Consider the following 27,579-nt stretch of genomic DNA (forward strand, 5'->3'; position numbering starts at 1 on the left):
TAATGTGAGAGTAAGGTATGAAGTCGAAGGCTATAACCCTTACCTGATTATTGGAAAGGTTGCGTGGTATCTTGAAAATAATTAGTAGGCTAATCTCACAAATAACTTAGTAATGCATGTTAAGATTGTAGTACGTCATACCCAATTATGCCAAGGTTATGGTATGCCCAAGAAATCAAAGGATAGGGATTGATATCTCAATTTAACTGACGATCTAACAGGCACATGAGACATGAAAATGATCTAGTTGGTTTGATAGAGTCAAGTCACTCAAACTACTCATGTGTTTTAGGAGATCTTTGTTGATGAATGTGTGACGACGCATTAATTGTGATGTATGTATATGACATGTGGATTATTGATGGTTATTCATATGTGTTGGGTGAATATCTTGTTATATGATATAGTTGTGGTGCAAGTTTGAATTGCTTGGGTACTAAGCTTTCAAACATGTTGATGTTATGTTGATGATTATATGATGTAAACCATGAGGTGTTGCTTAGTTGGTTTACATGTTAGTGGCTATAGCATAGTTATATTCTTTTATACTTATGTTTGATCCTTTTTGGATATCTAGCTTACCTTTGCTGTTTTTATGTGATTGGATTGCAATGATCATATTTGGTATGAGAATAAAACAAGGACAAGCTTAAAGAAATGTGTAGTAGAAGGCTATCGAGCAGGTGACAATGTAGTTGGTTATTTTTGGTAATAATTTTGTGTAGCTTTTATATAGATGTTGTTTAACCAACAACTTAGATTATATATGTAGCATTTATTGAATTATTGTACTTATAATGCTTTATATTTGTACAATTGTTTTACACTTATATGTCCATGTATTTATAGATATCCAATTCTAAGTATTTGAAATCATTCCGCTGCTAGTTAGTGATTCTATAGTATAGTGATTATAATGGATTAGTCTAATGTGAATTGACTTAAAAATATTTCAGCTTAATCAATGATTTATATAAAAAAAAAAATTAAAAAATGTTCTATCCATTTAATTGATAAAGACTTTCTCGTAATAAATAGGTATTAGGAATAATTTTTGAGTGTGCATTAAATTTGGTTCCAATGCCTGGGAGGAAATTTCTTGAATTGAATTCTTTTAAAGGCATAAAAGAAAGAAAATTGATTATGCATAATGTAGGCCACAAAAGAGACCCGAAAGAACATTATTTGTTATCCTGTCCTTTGGACACACAACAATGGGAACTGAACTGACCCTCCCAAGTGATGATGGATGTCTATTTATTGCAAGTTCCTTACAGATATATTGTGTGTATTTGCTCCTTACTCTGCTTTGCAGCAGTGCATAAGATTTTTGGAGCTATTGATGTCTTGGGCTGTTTTTACACCTTCCAATGCATAATAGAAGTGATGCTGCCATCATCATATATCTTGCAATATGGTTGTTAATTTTTCTCATTTCTTTGCATTGCAGCGATAAGTTCTTTGACCCCAGAAACTTGCTATACTGTGCACCATAGTTTTGATAAGTTGTGTTTCATAAGTACAACTTTGACCATGTTATGGTTGCCATCTAGCAAAAGGAGATGGCCAAGGAAATCTAATGGAAAATTTCACGTTCTCGTTGACTACTGTACTAATATCCAACCACTGTTGAACAAACAAACGGGGTAGAATATTTATTTATTTATTTAATGATGAAAGATGATGAGAACTCTATTTCAACCATTAAACAAACAAGCACCGAATAAAAGGGTATTGAAAATTCTCAAACTTTCCACTTGATATCACATTTGAAATTCTAAATAAAGTAATGTGCAATTTTTTACAAATGTAGAAAATACAAGTACTTCAAAAAAGAAAAAATGTTTTGATCATCTCATTCTTGAGCATGCTAAACCAAGGATTAGGCTCCTCCTTCTTCTTCACATCTCATCTTATATAGGAGCAACATTGAACTAAAAAAAAATTAACATCTATCCAATTATATATAAACACAGATTTTACATGGTTTATACTTAATTAATTGTTTCGTAACACATAGCACTGCTCTCGAATTTATCAGACTTTTAAAGATTATGTCATAAATATTATTATTAATTATCATGTAATTGTTATATTTTCAATTTATGTCGCTGTTGTTATTTCCTTAATTAATGATACTTTTATTCATCGTGATAAAAACTCGGACTTTCTCGTGTATAAAACATGCAATGTTAGTTGTATTATATTACTTTTTATGTTTATGTTAAGAAAACAATTTAAAATTTTATGGAAACACATGTTAAAATTTGAAAACTCATTTATGATAGAACACACGGTGTAAACAAATATTTTTTTTAAAAAAATAAATTTATCTTTTTCGAAAAGATACACAATTAAGAAAATCAGAATGGTAGTTGAAGATATATAAGTAAATATTTTACCTAATTGATCGTTGAAGAAAAGAGAGATTTGTAAAGTCAAAATATTATAAAATAAAAAATATTAAAGATATTAATTAAAAGATAAATAGAGTGAATTTTATCTAAAATCTATAATCTGGAAGTGTTGATAATTAATTGATTATCTCTTGTTTGTATTAATTATCCTTGAACTGCTTATATATTTGAAGCTATGGAAGCGTTGTTGAGCACTCACTCACCTTTCTCCCTCTCTCAGTGGCTGCTCATAAAGCTCTCCCTCAGTCACTACTCACAAATCTCTGAATTTTATTGTATTCCCTCCATCAGTTAGCAAAATGGCAGGAGGTGTGATAGCAGGAGGCAATGCCTCTGGAAAAGATTATCCCGGAAAGCTTACTTTCAGGGTTTTCATCACTTGTTTGGTTGCTGCATTTGGAGGGCTAATTTTTGGCTACGATCTCGGCATCTCAGGTTTGTTTGTTCATCCAGAATTGGCATTCAATGTGTGTGTTGTAATAATACATTACAATGAAGTGTTTATGATGATGAATAATTCGTTGATCATTGACAGGTGGAGTTACATCAATGGATCCATTTTTAAAGAAGTTTTTCCCGGATGTGTACCAAAAGGAGCACAACATACAGGCCTCGGTGAACCAGTACTGCAAATTCGACAGCCAAATATTAACGTTGTTTACATCCTCTCTATACTTGGCCGCTCTTGTGTCATCCATCGGAGCATCAACGGTAACTCGAGTATTTGGAAGAAGACTTACCATGATTTCTGGTGGTGTGCTTTTCTTGGCTGGTGCTGGATTGAATGCATTCGCCCAACGCGTGTGGATGCTTATTGTTGGTCGTTTGCTTCTTGGTTGCGGCATCGGATGTTCCAATCAGTCTGTGCCAATTTACGTGTCCGAGATTGCTCCCTACAAGTACAGAGGAGCTCTTAACATGATGTTCCAGTTGTTGATCACGATAGGCTTATTTGTAGCCAATGTTCTAAACTACGTTTTCTCCAAAATGGAGAACGGAGAAGGCTGGCGCTACAGTTTGGGTTTTGCTGCAGTTCCTGCAATAATGATTATCTTAGGTGCAATCTTTCTCCCCGATACACCCAGTTCCTTGATCGAGCGTGGTAAAGAGGAGGAAGCCAAGAGAGAGTTGATAAAGATTCGCGGCACTAGTGACGTTGAGGAAGAGTTTAAGGATTTGGTTGCAGCGAGTGAATCGTCGAAAGCGGTGCAACACCCTTGGGCTTCTTTGCTGACGAGGCACTACAGACCCCATCTCACCATGGCCATTGCCATTCCAGCCTTTCAGCAACTCACTGGCATGAATGTCATAACATTCTACGCTCCTGTTTTGTTTAAAACCATTGGATTCGGTGCCAATGCTTCCCTCATGTCTGCTATGATCACTGGAGGTTGTAACGCCGTCGCCACTCTTGTTTCCATTGCTTCGGTTGACAAATTTGGTAGACGTACTCTTTTCTTACTTGGTGGAGCTCAAATGTTTGTCTGTCAGGTACTGCATGCATCCAACTTCTCTTTTTTGTTTTCTTTTTTATCGAATTGAATTACCATTAACGATAACAGGATAAAATTTAAGACTCGTGTATAATATTCTAATCCACGATGGCGATTTGGCATGGATGTTGTATGGTGTGTGATGATTGAAAACAAGGAAAGGAAAATAAAAATTAGTATTTATGTTGGAATTGGAATCAATCTTTATGTCTCATTGTATTGGTTTTTGCCTTTTTGGTTCGATAATTTGAGTAATGAAACATGTTTTGGGTGTGCATGCAGATGTTGATAACAGTGGCAATTGCATATAAGTTCGGAATAAATGGAAACCCTGGTGTGTTGCCGACATGGTATGCGATGGGAGTGGTGATAGCTATATGTGTGTATGTGGCCGGATTTGCATGGTCATGGGGTCCTTTAGGATGGTTGGTACCCAGTGAGATTTTCCCACTTGAAGTTCGATCTGCTGCTCAAAGTATCAATGTTTCCACCAACATGATCTTCACTTTTGCCATTGCCCAAATTTTCACCGCCATGTTGTGTCACATGAAGTTTGGACTGTTCATTTTCTTCGGAGTTTTTGTGGTGATCATGAATATCTTCATCTACAAGTTTCTTCCAGAAACTAAAGGAGTCCCAATAGAAGAAATGCATTGTGTGTGGCAACAACACCCTTACTGGAAAAAATTCGTCAAACCGGCTGAGAAGCAGGCTGAAGCAGAGTGTTAGGATGCATCTTTTTTTTTTTTTTTAATTACATTCTTTTTACATGTATTGGGAGTAGTAGTATTTTAAAGTTGTTATTAGGAACATTGTTGTTATCACATTTTAAATTTTTTTTATAACAATTGTTTAGATCGATTTTTCTGTTAAAGTATTTAATTTCACTATTAAATTCTTTAATAATGTGTGATGCTCTAAATATTGTTTTAAATAATTTTTAATCGTTTTAATAATATAAAACTTATCGTTTTGAATCATTAAAAACATATTATTATTAGATTCTTTTTGCATGATGTGTTGCAATATCATTTTGGATAAGTATTTCAATATGTCTAATATTTAACAGATTTATTTACTTTTTACCAACATATATATTCAATAGGTTTATACCTTGAATCACTCGAATTTTTTATTGTAAAATTGATCCAATAAATTTCTAGTTATGTTGGTATGTCAAATTTTATAATACATAAAATAAGTATTTTATATATTAAGTATCAATTAATTTATTCTTTTGAATTTTAAATGTCAGTTAATGTGATTATTATATTTTAACTGTAGCAAAAATTCAATATACATTTAAATCATTTATTACTTTATAAGTTTATTGTCATCATTAAGATTATCGACATTCAAGATATTATTTGCTTTGATACTTGTTGGATCATCATGGTTTTATCTTTTAAAAAACATCTTGATGGGTTAAGGAGAGAGAGTATTTATAAATTATCATTAACTTTGACTTCTAAGTGATGTGAAATTTTTTAGACATACCAGAACAAGTTTCTGACGCTTTTTTTTATATAAATATTGCTATAAAATTTATGACACTTAATTATATCAATAATAAAGGAACAAGTTTCGTCACTAAATTTGTCACAATTACATTCATCTGTATAATAAAGTAATATCACTTTAACATGAAAAATTAAATCACTATTATATATCTCATGTTTCATTTAAGACATTATTAATTCACTTCATACACTCATATGTAAAGTAGATGTAATTATATCATATTTTTTTGCTACATTTTTTTTACATAAAAAACTTTATATTCTTCTTATTTCAATACATATTTTACAATTATTTAATTTTATAGTTTCATGTAATAAATTTTAAAATATTTTTAATATTTTAAAATTATATTTTATATATGTATATATGAATGCATCGCGCGGATCAAATATCTAATTTGGTTAAATTCGACAACAAATTACTGTTGGTCCTTGCAAATCAGACAATTATTTTAAATATAAGAAATGTGATTTGTGATGATTTTTAATTATCATAAAGTGAAATTTTGACCGCCAAAAATGACATACTTTCTGTATCGACAACACCAAAATTACTTGACAAAAGAATTCAGCATCGCAGAATTTAACTCTCTCTCTCACAGTATAAGTTATTGACTACTCATTATTAAAGAGAGATGAAGGAAGATATAATATCATAATATATTGTTAAAACGTAAAGATATAAATTATAATAATATATTATATATGTTGTTAAATTTTATTTAAAATTAATATTAAAATTATGTATAACTATATATTAAATAGATTTATATTTATATATTTTATATTTATAATGATATTTTGTATGATATTATATATAATATTTTTTGTAATAAAATAAAAGCTTTTTAAATTAGGGTAAAATTATTAAGAATAAAATTGTGTAAATTAAGACACATAATATTTTTATCTATTAGAATTAGATATACTGTATCAAAATTAAAATTTAGATTAAAAAGTCATATATTTAAGCAAATAAAAAACAGAATAAAAATAAAAATATGAGATATCTGATATAAAATTGTAATATATCGCGACGGGGAGTAAGTGTGTCTCACGACGATATGCATATTTTGTTGTGTATATAAAAATACATAATTGTAAATATAATTTGATTATAAATGCATTAAGAAAAACTTGATTATAAATATTGAAGTTAAAGTTGAGATATAATTTTATCATTCGTATACAACTAGTGCGTGTATTCATGCTTTGCAAGATGATATATGTTTTGTTTGTATATAAAAATACATAATTATTATAAATATAATATTGTTATAAATGTTTAAATTAAAGTTGAACCACAAAAAATTATTCTTACACCATTTTCTTTAATATAATTAGAATATATTTAGGTGAATATAATTAGAATTAATCGTTAAAATTCATAGTAATAACACAATTAATGAACAATATAAGATACAATACTATAATATGTTTGAATATAGTATAATAAGAATTATATACCTGGAATCGGTGAGGGATCTATTTTTATCTATCTTGAACAACGTGAGAGAAGATCGAAATCGGTGAGAGATCCATTCTTGTCGATCTTGAACAACATGAGAAAATACTGCTCTCTTCTTGGTAAGAGATGAAAAAGAAAAATACAGAAAATGTTTTTTACATATGAACTGACTAATGGGTACCAGTTCTATATCCTTACCAGTAGAGAATAGGGACCTCTCAACAAGCTACTGAACAGTCCAACACATCACTGACTATTCATCAGAAGCTTAATATGCATTATCCATAAATTAATAACAATGTGCAATATAATTGATATTAACATAAATATAATTTATTAATTAATGTTAATCCATAATAATAATAATAATAAATAGAGAATAATCATATAAAGACTTAAATATGTTTTTCTTTCCTTCAATTTATGATAAATTTATTTTTAGTCCCTCAAATTTAAAATTGTTGTTTTTAGTCCTTGTAATTTCAAAAAATCTTATTTTAGTCCTTATATTCAAATTCTATTAAAAAAATTATCAAACATTATTACATAAAATCTACCTATTAGTGTCTCTGTTAATGAAAATATTACATTAAATCTAATTAATATTGTATAACCATTTTAACTTATCATTTTTAAATATGTTATTGGCGATCTCAGGGCTTAAAACAAGATTTTTAAAAATTACAAGGACTAAAAATAACAATTTTCAATTTGAAGGATCAAAAACAAATTTGTCTTAAATTTGATGGACTAGAAACATATTTAAGTCTTATATAAATATAACATTCTCCCACTTGGATAATATTAATCAATAAATTAAATATACCAATTACAACATAAGCACATATATCAATTAACAATATAAGAAATATAAACATGAATCATAAAGATAGTATCCGATAGCGATACATACCTTATGCTTATATTTCATAAATAATGGATAATGAAAAATATAATAAATATGTGATCCCAAAAAAAATAGTCCAAACAATTTTGTATGCTAAAAGAGATGTAATGAAAATGACATCATTGATAAATTTACATCTCATGAAAATCATAATAATAAAAATGTAAATTTCAGACTCCCATTAACCCATCAAAATACTTAACCACACCCATATGAGTTACATGATTTTGAAAAACTCCAATAGTTAAGCCTTTAGTTAGTAGATCTACTAACATATTTTCTGTAGCAATATGCTCAATTTGAGTATGAAAATCCAAAATTTTCTCTCTAACAAACAAAAATTTTATATCAAAATCCTTTGAGCGTGTGAGACCCCTTCTCTTTTTCTTTTCCTTTTCACTCTCATTTTCCCTCTTGAACTCTTTTCTTCCCCAAAACTCTCTACTCAAATTGTTGTTCACTCTCTATCCTTGTTGAATTCCTCTCTTTGGGATTTGAAGGTGCTGATCTAGAGTAGGCGGAGTTAGCTGAACCGGAGCCATCTCATCATCTTCTCCATTACTTTTCTTCCATCGTTCTTCTTCCCGGAACTCGGATTTTCGCACCAAGGTAAGGGAAGCTAGGTCTTTAGCTGATTGTGTTTTGAATGGGTTTATAAACTCATGTACGGATGAATTTTCAGATGATTGTTGGCTATTTTTGAAGAAAATGGGTTTTCGGGTTTCCGGTGTTTGATGAAAAATTTGGGAATTTTGATGATTTGAGGTTGCATGCTGAAAATGAGGTGTTTTTCTTGTTGTTTGATGAAAATGTGGAGTTTTGGGCCAATTGTATGTGTTTGGGTTGTTGATCTTTGCAGGTTTTTGAAGAAATTTTCAAACTTGGTGAGTTGCTGCTTGGTATCACGCTGGGCGCGTGACCACCAGAGGGCTTCATTGGGCAAGCCCGCCGGGCGCAAGGTTGTGTGCACTGGGCGAGCTTGAGAATAAGAGCCTCTGGATGGCCCACGCCAGGCGTGGTTGGACCGCTCTGGGCGCGATATCAGTGAGTAACAAAGGTTTTTGGGATTCTGGTGCGGCGCCGGGCGTGACTACGTCTTGCCGAGTGTGGAGACTCCTTGGGAGTCTCTGCCAGGGGTGGCGCCAGGCACAATTGCTATTGCACCGGGCTTGAGACCTTGGGGAGGTCTCTGCCTACCCTGCGCCGAGCGCGGGTTTGGCACGCCGGGCGTGTGAGGCTCTTTGAGTCTTTGCCTCCTAGCACGCTGGGCGTAATTGGAATTGTGTCGGGCGCGTTTGAGCCTTGGTGCTCTCTAGTTGGGCCACGCCGGATGCGACCATGAGTGCGCCGGGCGCGGGTGTGACATTCACTTATATGCTGTTATATGCTGATTTTAGCTGAAATATTGATATATATTGAGCTGAGTTGTTATTGATGAATATTGTTGAGCTGATTTATGATGTTGTTGTGCTGCAAAATGTTTATGCTGAATTATGGTGTTTAAGCTGTGTTGTATAATGTTGAACTGTGCTGTATGATGTTATTTCTGCTATGCTGTGTTGTGCTGCATGCTGATATAAATTGTTGTAGGCCGTAAGGCTGAGCTGTTGTAGGCCGTAAGGCTGAGCTGTTGTAGGCTGTAAGGCTGAGCTGTTGTAGGAAATCTTCGAGCTGATATGCATGACGACGCATTATTTGTTTATTGCTGTTTCTGGCTGAATGATGTGAGTTGTATATTGATGTGTGGAAGGCTGATAAATTGCTGAAATAAATGATGTGCTGTTAAGCTGTAGTTGTTTCTAATTGTTGTACTTATATATCTATTTATGTTGATTCTTTTCACTAGGTTACCCTTTGTTGTTTCCATGTGGTTTGGACTGCAATGATCATACTGTGTATGGGAGCAGAGCAGGGTTAGGATGGTGTCTTGAGGCAGGTCTGCAATTGGCAAATGGAGTTTATTCTTTGTTTTTTTTAGCTACTTAGTGTAGCTATTGGGTTGTATTTTGTATACTCTGATTTTCTTTAAGCCCTAGATTATACCTTGTGTATATATTTTAGCTGCTTATATATATATTCCTGCTCTTTTCTGTGTGGTGTTGTGGTGTTGTGTTATGTGGCAGCCAGGCGGGTCGTTACAGAGCGAGTAGAACTTCTATTGTTTTGAGAGAAATGCACAATAACAGTATTATCGCAATATATCACAAGTGACCTAAAAATACTTCCAACAATATGAAAGCTAGAAATCAAATTTTTAAGCCACACAACTTTACAAATAGTCTCATAACAAGCAATAAACTCTACCTCCATGGTAGAGGTAGTTGTAAGAGTTTATTTAACACTCTTCCAAGAAATAGCTCCCCCTGTCATCATAAAAACAAAATCAGAAGTAGATTTTCGGTCGTCAAGGCAACCAACAAAATCATAATTAGAATAATCAATGACCTGAAGTTGATCAGACTTCTTATAAGTCAACATATGATCTTTAGTTCTCTGTAAACATCTAAATACCTTTTTTACGGCTTTCCAATGACTCAAATCCAGGTCGCTCAAGTATCTCCCTAAAGCATTAACAGCAAAAGCAATCTCAAAATGAGTACAAACTTGAGCATACATCAAATTACCAACAGCGGAAGCATATGGGACCTTTTCCATTTCAAATCTATCATTATCATTTTGAGAACATTGAGATTTAGAGAGTTTGTCACCTTTTTGAATAGGTGCAACACATAGGAAGTAAGAATGCATGTTAAACCATTTAAGGACTTTATCAATATACCCTCTTTGAGACAATCCAAGAATGCCACGTGACCTATCACAGAAAATTTGAATGCCTATAACAACAGAGGCATCACCAAGGTCCTTCATATCAAAGTGACTATTTAACATAAATTTTATCTCAATCAAAAGTTCAACAATAAGAAGAATATCATCAACATATAAGACAAGAATGATGAAATGGCTCCCACTAGTCTTCAAGTAAATGCACTAATCTTAGGCATTTTCCTTGAAGTCAAAAGAAGTGACGACCTGATCAAATTTAAATACCATTGTCTAAAGGCTTGGCTTAGCCCATAAATAGAGTTTTTCAACCTGCAAACCAAATGCTCCTTACCTTTTTCAGCAAAGCCATCAGGTTGAACCATATAGACTTCCTCAAATAAATCTCCATTCAGAAAAGAAATTTTAACATTCATCTGGTGAAGCTCCAAATCAACATGAGCTACTAAAGCCATAACAACACGAAAAACATCCTTAGTAGAGACCAGTGAGAAAGTCTCCTTATAATCAATGCCTTCTCTCTAACTATAGCATTTTGCTACAAGTCTGGCTTTATACCTCTCAACTTTACCATCTAGACTTCGCTTAGTTTTGAAGACTCATTTACACCCAATTGGTAAATCGACAAGATCCCAAACATCATTATGGGCCATAGAAGCTAACTCATCATGCATAGCATTTAACCAATTAAAAGCATGAGAAATAGAGATAGCCTCTCTAAAAGTGGTAGGATCAAGGCTTATGAACCCCTGTAAAGAATTCACAACATGAATAGTGGCACCCGAGTCTAACCACCAAGAATTTGGAGGAACATCAACCACATTAGATTCAAAACAAGCAATAAATTGCACACTATGAGACTTGGTCTTTTCAATTATGCTTCCTCTTGGGAAACAATGGTAATCATCTCATCAATTGTCCACTCCTTTTTCTGAGTGTAGTAAGAAGTCTTTAACACATCAAACTGAGAAGGAAGAGATTCCAAAACCTGCCAAATCAAATAACTCTCACCAAGCTCTACATTTAGAGACTTGAGCTTGTTATAGTAGTGCACAAGCTTTCATCATATGCTCACGAACACCACTGATACCATCATATTTGGTTTTCTCAATAAGAGACAGATATTGACCCTTTTGAGTTTTGTCAAAAGTCTTAAATTTCTCACCAACTGACCTAAAAAAAATCTTAGCCTTATCATTTTTTGGAATGCTCTGTCAAATAGACTTCTCCATGGTGTATTTCATCACCATCAGACACCTATTTGAGTGTTCCCATTTCTCACAAGAAGTTTTCTAGACAACACTGGACTTAGGAGTAAGAGTTGGAGGCTCATCCTGTCCATATTAATAATTGTTAGATATAAATCTAGAGATTCTTTCCAGCTCTCAAAATTTGTCCCATTCAAAATTTTGACTGAAGTCAATTGCATAAGCAAAGAATCCGAAATCAAAACAACAAAGAAACATTTAATATGCATAAATATTATGCAATAAGAAAAATTAAATGTTTCTGAAGACACAAGCAAACATACCTATAATATAAAATTTCTCATTCATTGTGATCCGCCTAATCCCAAACCATAATAAATAAGAAATACAAAATATAACGCACAACTTATATAAGATAAATAAAACTAATACTGATAGGGTACTTGACAAATAATTAACATAAGATAAAATTAAAAACGCATTGTATCATAACACCAAAATACATTAACAACAAAATACGGATAGGACATAATTACCATTAATGTAATATAAAATTAATTAGAAAAATAATTTAATTATTTCATTCACACAAATTTTATATAATTGTACTCACGATAGCTGAGCTCACAATCATATAAATTATATTACTCATGCTTAACAAAATATAATAAAATTATATTATGTATGAACAACATATAAAATAAGTACAAAACAAATAATTATTAGTACAAATAAGGGTAATTTTTTTTAATTCAAGCCTAAACATGCTACCAAGGAGAGTACATCATACTAACATGTCACTTAAATAACAAGAAACATACAAATAAGAGTCTTTTCTCATGTTGTTCAAGATCGACAAGAATAAATCTTTCACCGATTTTATATAATTGCACATTGTTATTAATTTATGGATAATGCATATTGGGCTTCTGATGAATAGTCAATGATGAGTTGGACTGTTCAGTAGCTTGTTGAGAGGTCCCTAGTCTCTACTGGTAAGGATATAGAACTGGTACCCATTAGTCAGTTCATATGTAAAAAACATTTTCTGTATTTTTCTTTTTCATCTCTTACCAAGAAGAGAGCAGTATTTTCTCATGTTGTTCAAGATCGACAAGAATGGATCTCTCACCGATTTCGATCTTCTCTCACGTTGTTCAAGATAGATAAAAATAGATCCCTCACCGATTCCAGGTATATAATTCTTATTATACTATATTCAAACATATTATAGTATTGTATCTTATATTGTTCATTAATTGTGTTATTACTATGAATTTTAACGATTAATTCTAATTATATTCACCTAAATATATTCTAATTATATTAAAGAAAATGGTGTAAGAATAATTTTTTGTGGTTCAACTTTAATTTAAACATTTATAACAATATTATATTTATAATAATTATGTATTTTTATATACAAACAAAACATATATCATCTTGCAAAGCATGAATACACGCACTAGTTGTATACGAATGATAAAATTATATCTCAACTTTAACTTCAATATTTATAATCAAGTTTTTCTTAATGCATTTATAATCAAATTATATTTACAATTATGTATTTTTATATACACAACAAAATATGCATATCGTCGTGAGACACACTTACTCCCCGTCGCGATATATTACAATTTTATATCAGATATCTCATATTTTTATTTTTATTCTGTTTTTTATTTGCTTAAATATATGACTTTTTAATCTAAATTTTAATTTTGATACAGTATATCTAATTCTAATAGATAAAAATATTATGTGTCTTAATTTACACAATTTTATTCTTAATAATTTTACCCTAATTTAAAAAGCTTTTATTTTATTACAAAAAATATTATATATAATATCATACAAAATATCATTATAAATATAAAATATATAAATATAAATCTATTTAATATATAGTTATACATAATTTTAATATTAATTTTAAATAAAATTTAACAACATATATAATATATTATTATAATTTATATCTTTACGTTTTAACAATATATTATGATATTATATCTTCCTTCATCTCTCTTTAATAATGAGTAGTCAATAACTTATACTGTGAGAGAGAGAGTTAAATTCTGCGATGCTGAATTCTTTTGTCAAGTAATTTTGGTGTTGTCGATACAGAAAGTATGTCATTTTTGGCGGTCAAAATTTCACTTTATGATAATTAAAAATCATCACAAATCACATTTCTTATATTTAAAATAATTGTCTGATTTGCAAGGACCAACAGTAATTTGTTGTCGAATTTAACCAAATTAGATATTTGATCCGCGCGATGCATTCATATATACATATATAAAATATAATTTTAAAATATTAAAAATATTTTAAAATTTATTACATGAAACTATAAAATTAAATAATTGTAAAATATGTATTGAAATAAGAAGAATATAAAGTTTTTTATGTAAAAAAAATGTAGCAAAAAAATATGATATAATTACATCTACTTTACATATGAGTGTATGAAGTGAATTAATAATGTCTTAAATGAAACATGAGATATATAATAGTGATTTAATTTTTCATGTTAAAGTGATATTACTTTATTATACAGATGAATGTAATTGTGACAAATTTAGTGACGAAACTTGTTCCTTTATTATTGATATAATTAAGTGTCATAAATTTTATAGCAATATTTATATAAAAAAAAGCGTCAGAAACTTGTTCTGGTATGTCTAAAAAATTTCACATCACTTAGAAGTCAAAGTTAATGATAATTTATAAATACTCTCTCTCCTTAACCCATCAAGATGTTTTTTAAAAGATAAAACCATGATGATCCAACAAGTATCAAAGCAAATAATATCTTGAATGTCGATAATCTTAATGATGACAATAAACTTATAAAGTAATAAATGATTTAAATGTATATTGAATTTTTGCTACAGTTAAAATATAATAATCACATTAACTGACATTTAAAATTCAAAAGAATAAATTAATTGATACTTAATATATAAAATACTTATTTTATGTATTATAAAATTTGACATACCAACATAACTAGAAATTTATTGGATCAATTTTACAATAAAAAATTCGAGTGATTCAAGGTATAAACCTATTGAATATATATGTTGGTAAAAAGTAAATAAATCTGTTAAATATTAGACATATTGAAATACTTATCCAAAATGATATTGCAACACATCATGCAAAAAGAATCTAATAATAATATGTTTTTAATGATTCAAAACGATAAGTTTTATATTATTAAAACGATTAAAAATTATTTAAAACAATATTTAGAGCATCACACATTATTAAAGAATTTAATAGTGAAATTAAATACTTTAACAGAAAAATCGATCTAAACAATTGTTATAAAAAAAATTTAAAATGTGATAACAACAATGTTCCTAATAACAACTTTAAAATACTACTACTCCCAATACATGTAAAAAGAATGTAATTAAAAAAAAAAAAAAAGATGCATCCTAACACTCTGCTTCAGCCTGCTTCTCAGCCGGTTTGACGAATTTTTTCCAGTAAGGGTGTTGTTGCCACACACAATGCATTTCTTCTATTGGGACTCCTTTAGTTTCTGGAAGAAACTTGTAGATGAAGATATTCATGATCACCACAAAAACTCCGAAGAAAATGAACAGTCCAAACTTCATGTGACACAACATGGCGGTGAAAATTTGGGCAATGGCAAAAGTGAAGATCATGTTGGTGGAAACATTGATACTTTGAGCAGCAGATCGAACTTCAAGTGGGAAAATCTCACTGGGTACCAACCATCCTAAAGGACCCCATGACCATGCAAATCCGGCCACATACACACATATAGCTATCACCACTCCCATCGCATACCATGTCGGCAACACACCAGGGTTTCCATTTATTCCGAACTTATATGCAATTGCCACTGTTATCAACATCTGCATGCACACCCAAAACATGTTTCATTACTCAAATTATCGAACCAAAAAGGCAAAAACCAATACAATGAGACATAAAGATTGATTCCAATTCCAACATAAATACTAATTTTTATTTTCCTTTCCTTGTTTTCAATCATCACACACCATACAACATCCATGCCAAATCGCCATCGTGGATTAGAATATTATACACGAGTCTTAAATTTTATCCTGTTATCGTTAATGGTAATTCAATTCGATAAAAAAGAAAACAAAAAAGAGAAGTTGGATGCATGCAGTACCTGACAGACAAACATTTGAGCTCCACCAAGTAAGAAAAGAGTACGTCTACCAAATTTGTCAACCGAAGCAATGGAAACAAGAGTGGCGACGGCGTTACAACCTCCAGTGATCATAGCAGACATGAGGGAAGCATTGGCACCGAATCCAATGGTTTTAAACAAAACAGGAGCGTAGAATGTTATGACATTCATGCCAGTGAGTTGCTGAAAGGCTGGAATGGCAATGGCCATGGTGAGATGGGGTCTGTAGTGCCTCGTCAGCAAAGAAGCCCAAGGGTGTTGCACCGCTTTCGACGATTCACTCGCTGCAACCAAATCCTTAAACTCTTCCTCAACGTCACTAGTGCCGCGAATCTTTATCAACTCTCTCTTGGCTTCCTCCTCTTTACCACGCTCGATCAAGGAACTGGGTGTATCGGGGAGAAAGATTGCACCTAAGATAATCATTATTGCAGGAACTGCAGCAAAACCCAAACTGTAGCGCCAGCCTTCTCCGTTCTCCATTTTGGAGAAAACGTAGTTTAGAACATTGGCTACAAATAAGCCTATCGTGATCAACAACTGGAACATCATGTTAAGAGCTCCTCTGTACTTGTAGGGAGCAATCTCGGACACGTAAATTGGCACAGACTGATTGGAACATCCGATGCCGCAACCAAGAAGCAAACGACCAACAATAAGCATCCACACGCGTTGGGCGAATGCATTCAATCCAGCACCAGCCAAGAAAAGCACACCACCAGAAATCATGGTAAGTCTTCTTCCAAATACTCGAGTTACCGTTGATGCTCCGATGGATGACACAAGAGCGGCCAAGTATAGAGAGGATGTAAACAACGTTAATATTTGGCTGTCGAATTTGCAGTACTGGTTCACCGAGGCCTGTATGTTGTGCTCCTTTTGGTACACATCCGGGAAAAACTTCTTTAAAAATGGATCCATTGATGTAACTCCACCTGTCAATGATCAACGAATTATTCATCATCATAAACACTTCATTGTAATGTATTATTACAACACACACATTGAATGCCAATTCTGGATGAACAAACAAACCTGAGATGCCGAGATCGTAGCCAAAAATTAGCCCTCCAAATGCAGCAACCAAACAAGTGATGAAAACCCTGAAAGTAAGCTTTCCGGGATAATCTTTTCCAGAGGCATTGCCTCCTGCTATCACACCTCCTGCCATTTTGCTAACTGATGGAGGGAATACAATAAAATTCAGAGATTTGTGAGTAGTGACTGAGGGAGAGCTTTATGAGCAGCCACTGAGAGAGGGAGAAAGGTGAGTGAGTGCTCAACAACGCTTCCATAGCTTCAAATATATAAGCAGTTCAAGGATAATTAATACAAACAAGAGATAATCAATTAATTATCAACACTTCCAGATTATAGATTTTAGATAAAATTCACTCTATTTATCTTTTAATTAATATCTTTAATATTTTTTATTTTATAATATTTTGACTTTACAAATCTCTCTTTTCTTCAACGATCAATTAGGTAAAATATTTACTTATATATCTTCAACTACCATTCTGATTTTCTTAATTGTGTATCTTTTCGAAAAAGATAAATTTATTTTTTTAAAAAAAATATTTGTTTACACCGTGTGTTCTATCATAAATGAGTTTTCAAATTTTAACATGTGTTTCCATAAAATTTTAAATTGTTTTCTTAACATAAACATAAAAAGTAATATAATACAACTAACATTGCATGTTTTATACACGAGAAAGTCCGAGTTTTTATCACGATGAATAAAAGTATCATTAATTAAGGAAATAACAACAGCGACATAAATTGAAAATATAACAATTACATGATAATTAATAATAATATTTATGACATAATCTTTAAAAGTCTGATAAATTCGAGAGCAGTGCTATGTGTTACGAAACAATTAATTAAGTATAAACCATGTAAAATCTGTGTTTATATATAATTGGATAGATGTTAATTTTTTTTTAGTTCAATGTTGCTCCTATATAAGATGAGATGTGAAGAAGAAGGAGGAGCCTAATCCTTGGTTTAGCATGCTCAAGAATGAGATGATCAAAACATTTTTTCTTTTTTGAAGTACTTGTATTTTCTACATTTGTAAAAAATTGCACATTACTTTATTTAGAATTTCAAATGTGATATCAAGTGGAAAGTTTGAGAATTTTCAATACCCTTTTATTCGGTGCTTGTTTGTTTAATGGTTGAAATAGAGTTCTCATCATCTTTCATCATTAAATAAATAAATAAATATTCTACCCCGTTTGTTTGTTCAACAGTGGTTGGATATTAGTACAGTAGTCAACGAGAACGTGAAATTTTCCATTAGATTTCCTTGGCCATCTCCTTTTGCTAGATGGCAACCATAACATGGTCAAAGTTGTACTTATGAAACACAACTTATCAAAACTATGGTGCACAGTATAGCAAGTTTCTGGGGTCAAAGAACTTATCGCTGCAATGCAAAGAAATGAGAAAAATTAACAACCATATTGCAAGATATATGATGATGGCAGCATCACTTCTATTATGCATTGGAAGGTGTAAAAACAGCCCAAGACATCAATAGCTCCAAAAATCTTATGCACTGCTGCAAAGCAGAGTAAGGAGCAAATACACACAATATATCTGTAAGGAACTTGCAATAAATAGACATCCATCATCACTTGGGAGGGTCAGTTCAGTTCCCATTGTTGTGTGTCCAAAGGACAGGATAACAAATAATGTTCTTTCGGGTCTCTTTTGTGGCCTACATTATGCATAATCAATTTTCTTTCTTTTATGCCTTTAAAAGAATTCAATTCAAGAAATTTCCTCCCAGGCATTGGAACCAAATTTAATGCACACTCAAAAATTATTCCTAATACCTATTTATTACGAGAAAGTCTTTATCAATTAAATGGATAGAACATTTTTTAATTTTTTTTTTTATATAAATCATTGATTAAGCTGAAATATTTTTAAGTCAATTCACATTAGACTAATCCATTATAATCACTATACTATAGAATCACTAACTAGCAGCGGAATGATTTCAAATACTTAGAATTGGATATCTATAAATACATGGACATATAAGTGTAAAACAATTGTACAAATATAAAGCATTATAAGTACAATAATTCAATAAATGCTACATATATAATCTAAGTTGTTGGTTAAACAACATCTATATAAAAGCTACACAAAATTATTACCAAAAATAACCAACTACATTGTCACCTGCTCGATAGCCTTCTACTACACATTTCTTTAAGCTTGTCCTTGTTTTATTCTCATACCAAATATGATCATTGCAATCCAATCACATAAAAACAGCAAAGGTAAGCTAGATATCCAAAAAGGATCAAACATAAGTATAAAAGAATACAACTATGCTACAGCCACTAACATGTAAACCAACTAAGCAACACCTCATGGTTTACATCATATAATCATCAACATAACATCAACATGTTTGAAAGCTTAGTACCCAAGCAATTCAAACTTGCACCACAACTATATCATATAACAAGATATTCACCCAACACATATGAATAACCATCAATAATCCACATGTCATATACATACATCACAATTAATGCGTCGTCACACATTCATCAACAAAGATCTCCTAAAACACATGAGTAGTTTGAGTGACTTGACTCTATCAAACCAACTAGATCATTTTCATGTCTCATGTGCCTGTTAGATCGTCAGCTAAATTGAGATATCAATCCCTATCCTTTGATTTCTTGGGCATACCATAACCTTGGCATAATTGGGTATGACGTACTACAATCTTAACATGCATTACTAAGTTATTTGTGAGATTAGCCTACTAATTATTTTCAAGATACCACGCAACCTTTCCAATAATCAGGTAAGGGTTATAGCCTTCGACTTCATACCTTACTCTCACATTAATTAAGGACCTAAAAGAGATTCAACAGATCCACTCAAAGAGTTTCACATTTACTCAATAAGGGTTTTCAATTATTGGGCCCCCAAAGTGCCATATTAATATCCATATTATCAGATTTTTCAACTTCTAAAAATAATATCTCTTTTAGTTCTAAGCTAATTAACATGCTTTAATGCCTAAAATATTCTCAAATCAACATCTCAACATACATCATCTATATGCATTACCCCTGGTCAATGAATATATAGATCAATTAACATTATTCACATCTAGCATATCAATGCTTATTAAGAATTTCAATCGCACAACATCTACATATATTATCCCAAATCTATACATAGAACTATCATCATCATTCACCATACAACATATAACTATCAACAATTAAATCATTAGTATACATTATCTCATATCAATGTATAAAGAACTAACAAAATATATCAACATGCACATATAATAGATACAACTATCACATACATGTTTAATTCATAATTTCACTCATTCAATCATGTAAAACAACCAACACAACAAGATATGTGAAGAAGATTACAAGTAAAAAAAAAAAAAAGAGAAACAGATGCTTCAAGCATCTTAGAGCTCGCTTAGAGCAATGAAAATTTACTCCAACTGCGCAATAATTCTCTTAGAGCAAACATAGGCATAAGACGCGACTAGAAGTCTCGATCTAGTCGCTTAAAGCAAGTCATCCCTTGCTCTAAGCAAATGAAATTCACTCAGAGTGCTCAAGAATTCACTCTAAGTGAAGAAAGTTAGGGTCCACCTCTACAACACCACATCACCTCGCTCAAAGCGAGTAATTTCTTGCTCTAAGCAAGCCAAGTTAGAGACTTCTCTTGAAATGGTTGTACATGCTCACTTTGAACGACCCCATTGACACTTTGAGAGCGGACCCAAAAAACATGCATACCTCAAGAACAACAAAACAACTCCAAATCCTCTAATCCATTAAAAAAAATTTAAGCTTGCAACTCATAATTTATCACCTTCTCCATCATCCTATAACTCAGAAACCGCATAAAAACCACATGCAACCATCTGATGCAACAAGGTTGTGGATCTCTTCATCTTTCACCAAGAACATCAAAGTTCCACAAAATGCAACACCCACCCCCAAATCAAGCATACTATCATGCATTCAACTAGAGTCTAGGTACATGCAACACTACAATCTATTAAGACCAACTTCTAGTTTCCTTTATCTCGACTTCAAGCCAAGAGAATAAAGAAGAGGGAAAAGGAAGAAGAACTTCGAGTAACATCGAGAGAACTTCGCAATGACTCTGATTCTCAACTCTACGGGCTTCGAATCAACAACCAACTACTAATCACCTCTCCGGTAGTCCTGAAAAGCTAGAACAAGGAGAAGAAGAATCATCAATTATACTCTTTTTTTTCTTCTAAAGTTCTAAAGAACATGAACTTGTACGTGAGACTCAATTTTTAATAGAAATCTTATATACTTTTTTTCTCACAAAGTCAATTAGACCTTGGATGAGAAAACCCTCAAAACTAACCAAACACTTGAGAATTCCTTAACTCTCAGAGTCATTCAAGCACCGCACATATATAATTATTCTTAAAAAAAACACCAATTAAATAGAACTTAAAATGTTATAGACATCCAAATTTTTTATATATAAATACTATAGTATTTTATTTTATCCGTACACGCATAAATCTTAAACCCTAAAATATATTTATTATATTTTACAATTAAAATTTGAAAACTTTTTAAATAATTTATTAATTAAGCTAAATGATTCTATTTGTAACGTTTTATATGCCACATCAAAATGTATTGGTCATGTTAGATTTTCTATGTCAGTATGCACTTATCATGTTAGCCACCACATCAGCATTTTTAACATGTCATTTTTTTTAATAATATTGACCGCAAACAGATGCTTGTATCAAAATTATGTATTTAGAAAAATTTAATGAACAAAAAATTGAAAAAAAAATCAAAATTATGCATCATAGAAATTAATAGTGAATTTTAGTCTATTTAAAAAAAGGAAAATAAGTATTTATATATATATAAATAAAAAAAAAATAGGAAAATGAGTTTTTAGTTAGAATAGAAAACTAACTCTACTTTTATTTTTCCACTCCGTCTTCATCTTTTGTTCGCTCACCTGCTATAATAACTTTTTTTAAGTTAAGGTTTTTATTTTGTGTTTTAATTTTAAAGTAGCTTTTAGAGGGAGGATAACTAGATAAGGATAGCTAAAAAGTGACGTAAAACTTAAGTTAAGGTTTTTATTTTATGTTTTAATTTTAAAGTAACTTTTATAGGGGTGAAAGCTAGATAAGCATAGCTAAAAAGTGACGTAAAATTTTATACTATAACAACAATTTCTAAAACTTTCTTTTTACGTACACATACATATATTTGATTCCATTTTTCATACTATAAACTCAAGTTATATAATTTTAATCTCTATTTAATTGTGTTAATAGGTTTAGGGTTTAGAGTTTAAGTCATAATTTATTTTTTTATATGACAACTAGGTCTCTCATTAATTAATGTCTCATTATTTTTTTTTAGTTTAAATATATTTTTAATTTTTATAAAATTGATAAATTTTAATTTTAGTTTTTAAAAATAAATTTCTTTATTTTTCATTTTTATAAAATTAAAATTATTATTTTTAGTTCTTATTTTTATATGGTTATTTTAACTATTTTTTATTTATTACAAAAGTTAAGTAATACATATATATTGATATTTAACATTTTTTTAAAAATTATAGGCCATTAAAATAAATATTATTTATTTATTTTAAAATGACTATTAAGGACTAAAAATAGTTAATTTAGATTTTAGAGAGATGAAATTGAAAGAAAAATAGTTTATAGAGATTAAAATTAAAATATAATCATTTTACAAGAACAAAAAATAATTAATGTTTATAAATTTTAGAAAGATAAAAAATATAAAAAAAAACATTTTAAAAAGATCAAGATCATCAATTTTACATGAATTAAAAATATATTAAAAAAATTTTTTACCAAATTTTGCTGATATGACCTGTTATAAATGACATGGCACAAATATGCTTACGTGACAAGTTAAAATATGTAATAACGTAGTTGCCTAACAAAAATACACGATAATTGAAGTTGCACAATCAAATTAAAATACTTTAGAAAAGAAAAGTATTTCGACTGACATGTTTGCTTGTCACAAAATGTCATCCTTTACCATGTATAATCCACTCTAGAGATGACAATAAATAAATCGAAATAATTATGAAAATAATTTAAAATTTAATTTGATAATTAGTTTAATAAATTTAATTTATGAATTAAATAACTTAAATTTAAACTAAAAATTAAGTTCAATAAATAAATAACTTGAATTTGACAAAAATCGTTATTCTTTTACAATGTCATCAATGATAAATGAATGTAAAATTATTAATAAAATTGTAACAATAAATAGAATTAAAATTTTAGACAAATTTATTTATTAAATATTTTAATTAAGTGATAACTGTGAGACCCCTTTTATTCTTTTCCTTTTCTTCCCGAACACTTAACTCTCTTTCACTTTCAAAACTCTCTCATTCACTCCTTCTTCTCACATTTTCTGATTCACTCTCATTGCTTGAATTCAAGGTGCTGAGTAGGTGATTTTCTTTCGGAACCGTGCCGTGCGGAGCTTCTCATTCTTCCACTTCTCTTCTCCATTTCTTTCTCTTCCCGGAGCTCAGAATCTTGCCCGAGGTAAGGGAAGCTGGTTATTTTTGCTGTGTTTGGCTGTGAAGGAGTCTCGAAACTCATTGTTGTTTGATGATTGTTGAATTTCGTGTTGAGATTGTTGAAAAATGGGGTTTTTGGGGTCTTCGGAGTTTTTGATGAATTGTGGTTGCATGTTAATAATGGGACGTTTTTGTTGATGTTTGATGGAAGAGGGAACTTTTTGATGGTTTGCATGTTTGTTTCTGGCTGTTTTTGCAAGTTTTGGCTAATTTTTTGAAAATGGGGTGTTGCTGCTGAGCCTCGCGCTGAACGTAGTTCTTCGCGCCGGGCGCGTGGCCACCAGGAGACCCCATTTGGCCAAGCTCGCCTGGCGCAATGATGAGTGCGCCGGGCGCGCTTGAGAATGTGGGTCTCTGGCTGACTCACGCTGGGCGTGACTTGGACCGCGCTGGGCGTGATACCAGTTGTGGCAGGTTTTTGGGGTTCTTATTGGCCGCTGAGCACGACCCTTGTCGCGTCGGGCGTGAGACTCATGGGGAGTCTCTGCCTTGTGGGCACTGGGCGCAATCTGAATTGCGCTGGGCGCGAGACCAAGGGAGGTCTCTGCCTTCCCCGCGTTGGGCGCAGGTTTGGGCACGCCAGGCACGTGAGACTCCATGGAGTCTCTGCCTGGCATGTGTTGGGCGCAATGGGTATTGCGCCAGGCGCGAGTGAGCCTTGGGCTCTCTGGCTGGGTCCCGCCAGGCGCGGGCATGCTTGCGCTGGACGCGCTGGCCCCCTGGTGCTCTCTGGTTGTACTGTGCTGGGCGCAACTATGAGGGCGCCGGGCGCGGAGATGAGAATTTACTATGTACTGGTTTATGTTGTTTTATGCTGAGTTGAGTTGAAATGGATGAATATGATGTGATGACTAGTAGATAATGTTGTTTGATTGATGTTGAGTTGTATCGGATGAATATTGTTGTAAGATGTTCTGATGTATTGCAAGATGGTGGTTGTGTTGTAAAGTTATGTTGTGTTGTATGTCGATATGAGTTGTTGTATAAGGGCTGAGTTGTTGTAGGCCATAAGGGCTGAGATGTTGTAGGCCATAAGGGCTGAGTTGTCGTAGTCCATAGGGCTGAGTTGTCGTAGTCCATAGGGCTGAGTTGTTGTAAGAGATCTCCGAGATGATATGCGTGACGACGCATTATTTGCTAATTGCTGGTTTGTTGTATAATCGAGTTACCGTTGATGTTCCGATGGATGACACAAGAGCGGCCAAGTATAGAGAGGATGTAAACAACGTTAATATTTGGCTGTCGAATTTGCAGTACTGGTTCACCGAGGCCTGTATGTTGTGCTCCTTTTGGTACACATCCGGGAAAAACTTCTTTAAAAATGGATCCATTGATGTAACTCCACCTGTCAATGATCAACGAATTATTCATCATCATAAACACTTCATTGTAATGTATTATTACAACACACACATTGAATGCCAATTCTGGATGAACAAACAAACCTGAGATGCCGAGATCGTAGCCAAAAATTAGCCCTCCAAATGCAGCAACCAAACAAGTGATGAAAACCCTGAAAGTAAGCTTTCCGGGATAATCTTTTCCAGAGGCATTGCCTCCTGCTATCACACCTCCTGCCATTTTGCTAACTGATGGAGGGAATACAATAAAATTCAGAGATTTGTGAGTAGTGACTGAGGGAGAGCTTTATGAGCAGCCACTGAGAGAGGGAGAAAGGTGAGTGAGTGCTCAACAACGCTTCCATAGCTTCAAATATATAAGCAGTTCAAGGATAATTAATACAAACAAGAGATAATCAATTAATTATCAACACTTCCAAATTATAGATTTTAGATAAAATTCACTCTATTTATCTTTTAATTAATATCTTTAATATTTTTTATTTTATAATATTTTGACTTTACAAATCTCTCTTTTCTTCAACGATCAATTAGGTAAAATATTTACTTATATATCTTCAACTACCATTCTGATTTTCTTAATTGTGTATCTTTTCGAAAAAGATAAATTTATTTTTTTAAAAAAAATATTTGTTTACACCGTGTGTTCTATCATAAATGAGTTTTCAAATTTTAACATGTGTTTCCATAAAATTTTAAATTGTTTTCTTAACATAAACATAAAAAGTAATATAATACAACTAACATTGCATGTTTTATACACGAGAAAGTCAGAGTTTTTATCACGATGAATAAGGAAATAACAACAGCGACATAAATTGAAAATATATATAACAATTACATGATAATTAATAATAATATTTATGACATAATCTTTAAAAGACCGATAAATTCTAGAGAAGTGTTATATTTGTAATGTTTTATATGCCACATCAAAATGTATTGGTCATGTTAGATTTTCTATGTCAGTATGCACTTATCATGTTAGCCACCAAGCAAACCTTGAGTGAAGTTATGGAAGTAATCCGGGTCATCACAAACAGAGAATGCATGTACCTGCAGAGTACACAAATGATATAAGAGACTCACAAAAAGATGGATTTTCTGAGTCTTCTTAATGAAAGATATACCCTTGCTTTCGATGTACTCAATGATGATCCCAGTGACAAACCAGCAATTGTGTCCCCACTGAAAATTAATAAATATATGATGTTAAATAAATGAAAATATAATTAATTATGATTTAATATATATTGATTTAAAGGTAGTATATCCATTTAAAAATGAATCATAACACTGATTAAGCTCACATTCTGTAGGAAGTTTGATTGCAAATTATAAACTGATGGCATGGGCATGAATAATTTTCATTACTAGATCTTGATTTACTAAATACTATGTTAAACCCACACCTCTAGAGAGAGATCTTTATTGGCACTTTACAAAATAAAATACTAGAAGAAGCTAAAAAGTTGTTATAATATGTAAAGAGAATCCAATAAGGGGAAGAATATGGTTGCTATTGAAAAGATAAAGTCAAAGTAGACCGCACTTGCTACAAGCTGCAACAATATCATCAAATTTGACCTTGTCTGTCCCCCTCTGAATCTGCTGCTCAATTTCTCAAACTGCCTCTGTATAACCCCCCAAAGGAATGATTGAATCATACAAAAAATTTAAAATAAATAAATATTAAAGTATCCATCCATGATCCTGAGTTGGAAACAATGCAGTTCAAAAGTTCCATCCATGTAGGCATCTCACCAATTTCACAACAAATACCCTTATAGCTAAAAATATTAAAACAACCACCACCTTTGGGTAAAAAGAGTATTGGGACCATGGCAAAAGACTATCCTACCATGACTAAAAATCAACATAAAACAGGTATTTGTCTCTACAAATTCAGAACCTGAGATTGAGAAATATGGGACACCTGCAATAGCCTTTGCTAAAAGTGTCTTCCCAATTCCAGGAGGACCAACAAGAAGAACACCATTTGGTAGGCGTGCCCCAACAGCAGTGAACCTCTCAGACTTCTTCAGAAACTCCAGCACCTCCATAAAATCCTGCTTAATGAAGTAATTACCTCCATTAAAGTAACTATATATGCAAAATATTGTTATACACAAGACTACTCATTGCATTTAGTATAGGTCATTCAGTATTTATGCATACACATTGTGTGAGGTTAGGAATATTCATCTTTAATGCGTGATTAATATATTTCTTTTGTGGGTATTGTAAAGAAGACGCTCGCTAGTATAAACCTCTATAATTCAGTTATCGACTCTAACAAACCGAACTTACCTATAAAACTATCCAAAGTTGCTATTTATCTTTCCAGGACAGCAGTAAGTAATTTGCGTAAAATGATCTACTTCAGGCAATATTAGATGTATTGATTATTTTAAGAATAAAATTGAACAATTCTATATTGGTTTCTCATCGGCATTGGAGTTTAGCCATAACCCTCTTTTTAATTTGAGAAAACTTCGTTCAACCGTGATTTCAAACATAGGAAAAAAATGTGTGAACTCCACTTCAAC

General features: G+C 31.9%; 3 protein-coding genes across 3 annotated transcripts; 1 reads left to right on the forward strand and 2 right to left on the reverse strand.

Annotated features, from left to right (window-relative positions):
* Window positions 1–595: 595 nt before the first annotated feature.
* LOC109788708 (sugar transport protein 1) lies at window positions 596–7,397 on the forward strand. The gene is made up of 3 exons (XM_083071357.1): window positions 596–2,852; window positions 2,953–3,908; window positions 4,193–7,397. The coding sequence occupies exons 1-3, from the start codon at window positions 2,717–2,719 to the stop codon at window positions 4,637–4,639; spliced, it is 1,539 nt and encodes a 512-aa protein (XP_082927483.1). The 5' UTR covers window positions 596–2,716; the 3' UTR covers window positions 4,640–7,397.
* Window positions 7,398–11,676: 4,279 nt separating this feature from the next.
* LOC109792415 (sugar transport protein 1) lies at window positions 11,677–20,472 on the reverse strand. Its single transcript, XM_020351828.3, has 3 exons — window positions 17,034–20,472; window positions 15,978–16,933; window positions 11,677–15,693 (listed from the first exon to the last, which is right to left on the reverse strand). The coding sequence occupies exons 1-3, from the start codon at window positions 17,167–17,169 to the stop codon at window positions 15,247–15,249; spliced, it is 1,539 nt and encodes a 512-aa protein (XP_020207417.1). The 5' UTR covers window positions 17,170–20,472; the 3' UTR covers window positions 11,677–15,246.
* Window positions 20,473–23,347: 2,875 nt separating this feature from the next.
* Window positions 23,348–27,459, reverse strand: LOC145955911 (sugar transport protein MST3). Its single transcript, XM_083071359.1, has 5 exons — window positions 26,967–27,459; window positions 26,161–26,218; window positions 26,032–26,086; window positions 25,115–25,329; window positions 23,348–25,014 (listed from the first exon to the last, which is right to left on the reverse strand). The coding sequence occupies exons 4-5, from the start codon at window positions 25,248–25,250 to the stop codon at window positions 24,800–24,802; spliced, it is 351 nt and encodes a 116-aa protein (XP_082927485.1). The 5' UTR covers window positions 25,251–25,329; window positions 26,032–26,086; window positions 26,161–26,218; window positions 26,967–27,459; the 3' UTR covers window positions 23,348–24,799.
* Between the last annotated feature and the right edge of the window lie 120 nt (window positions 27,460–27,579).

Source organism: Cajanus cajan, chromosome 3, assembly GCF_000230855.2.
Source record: "Cajanus cajan strain Asha chromosome 3, NIPB_CcT2T_4, whole genome shotgun sequence".
Classification (NCBI taxonomy): Eukaryota; Viridiplantae; Streptophyta; class Magnoliopsida; order Fabales; family Fabaceae; genus Cajanus; species Cajanus cajan.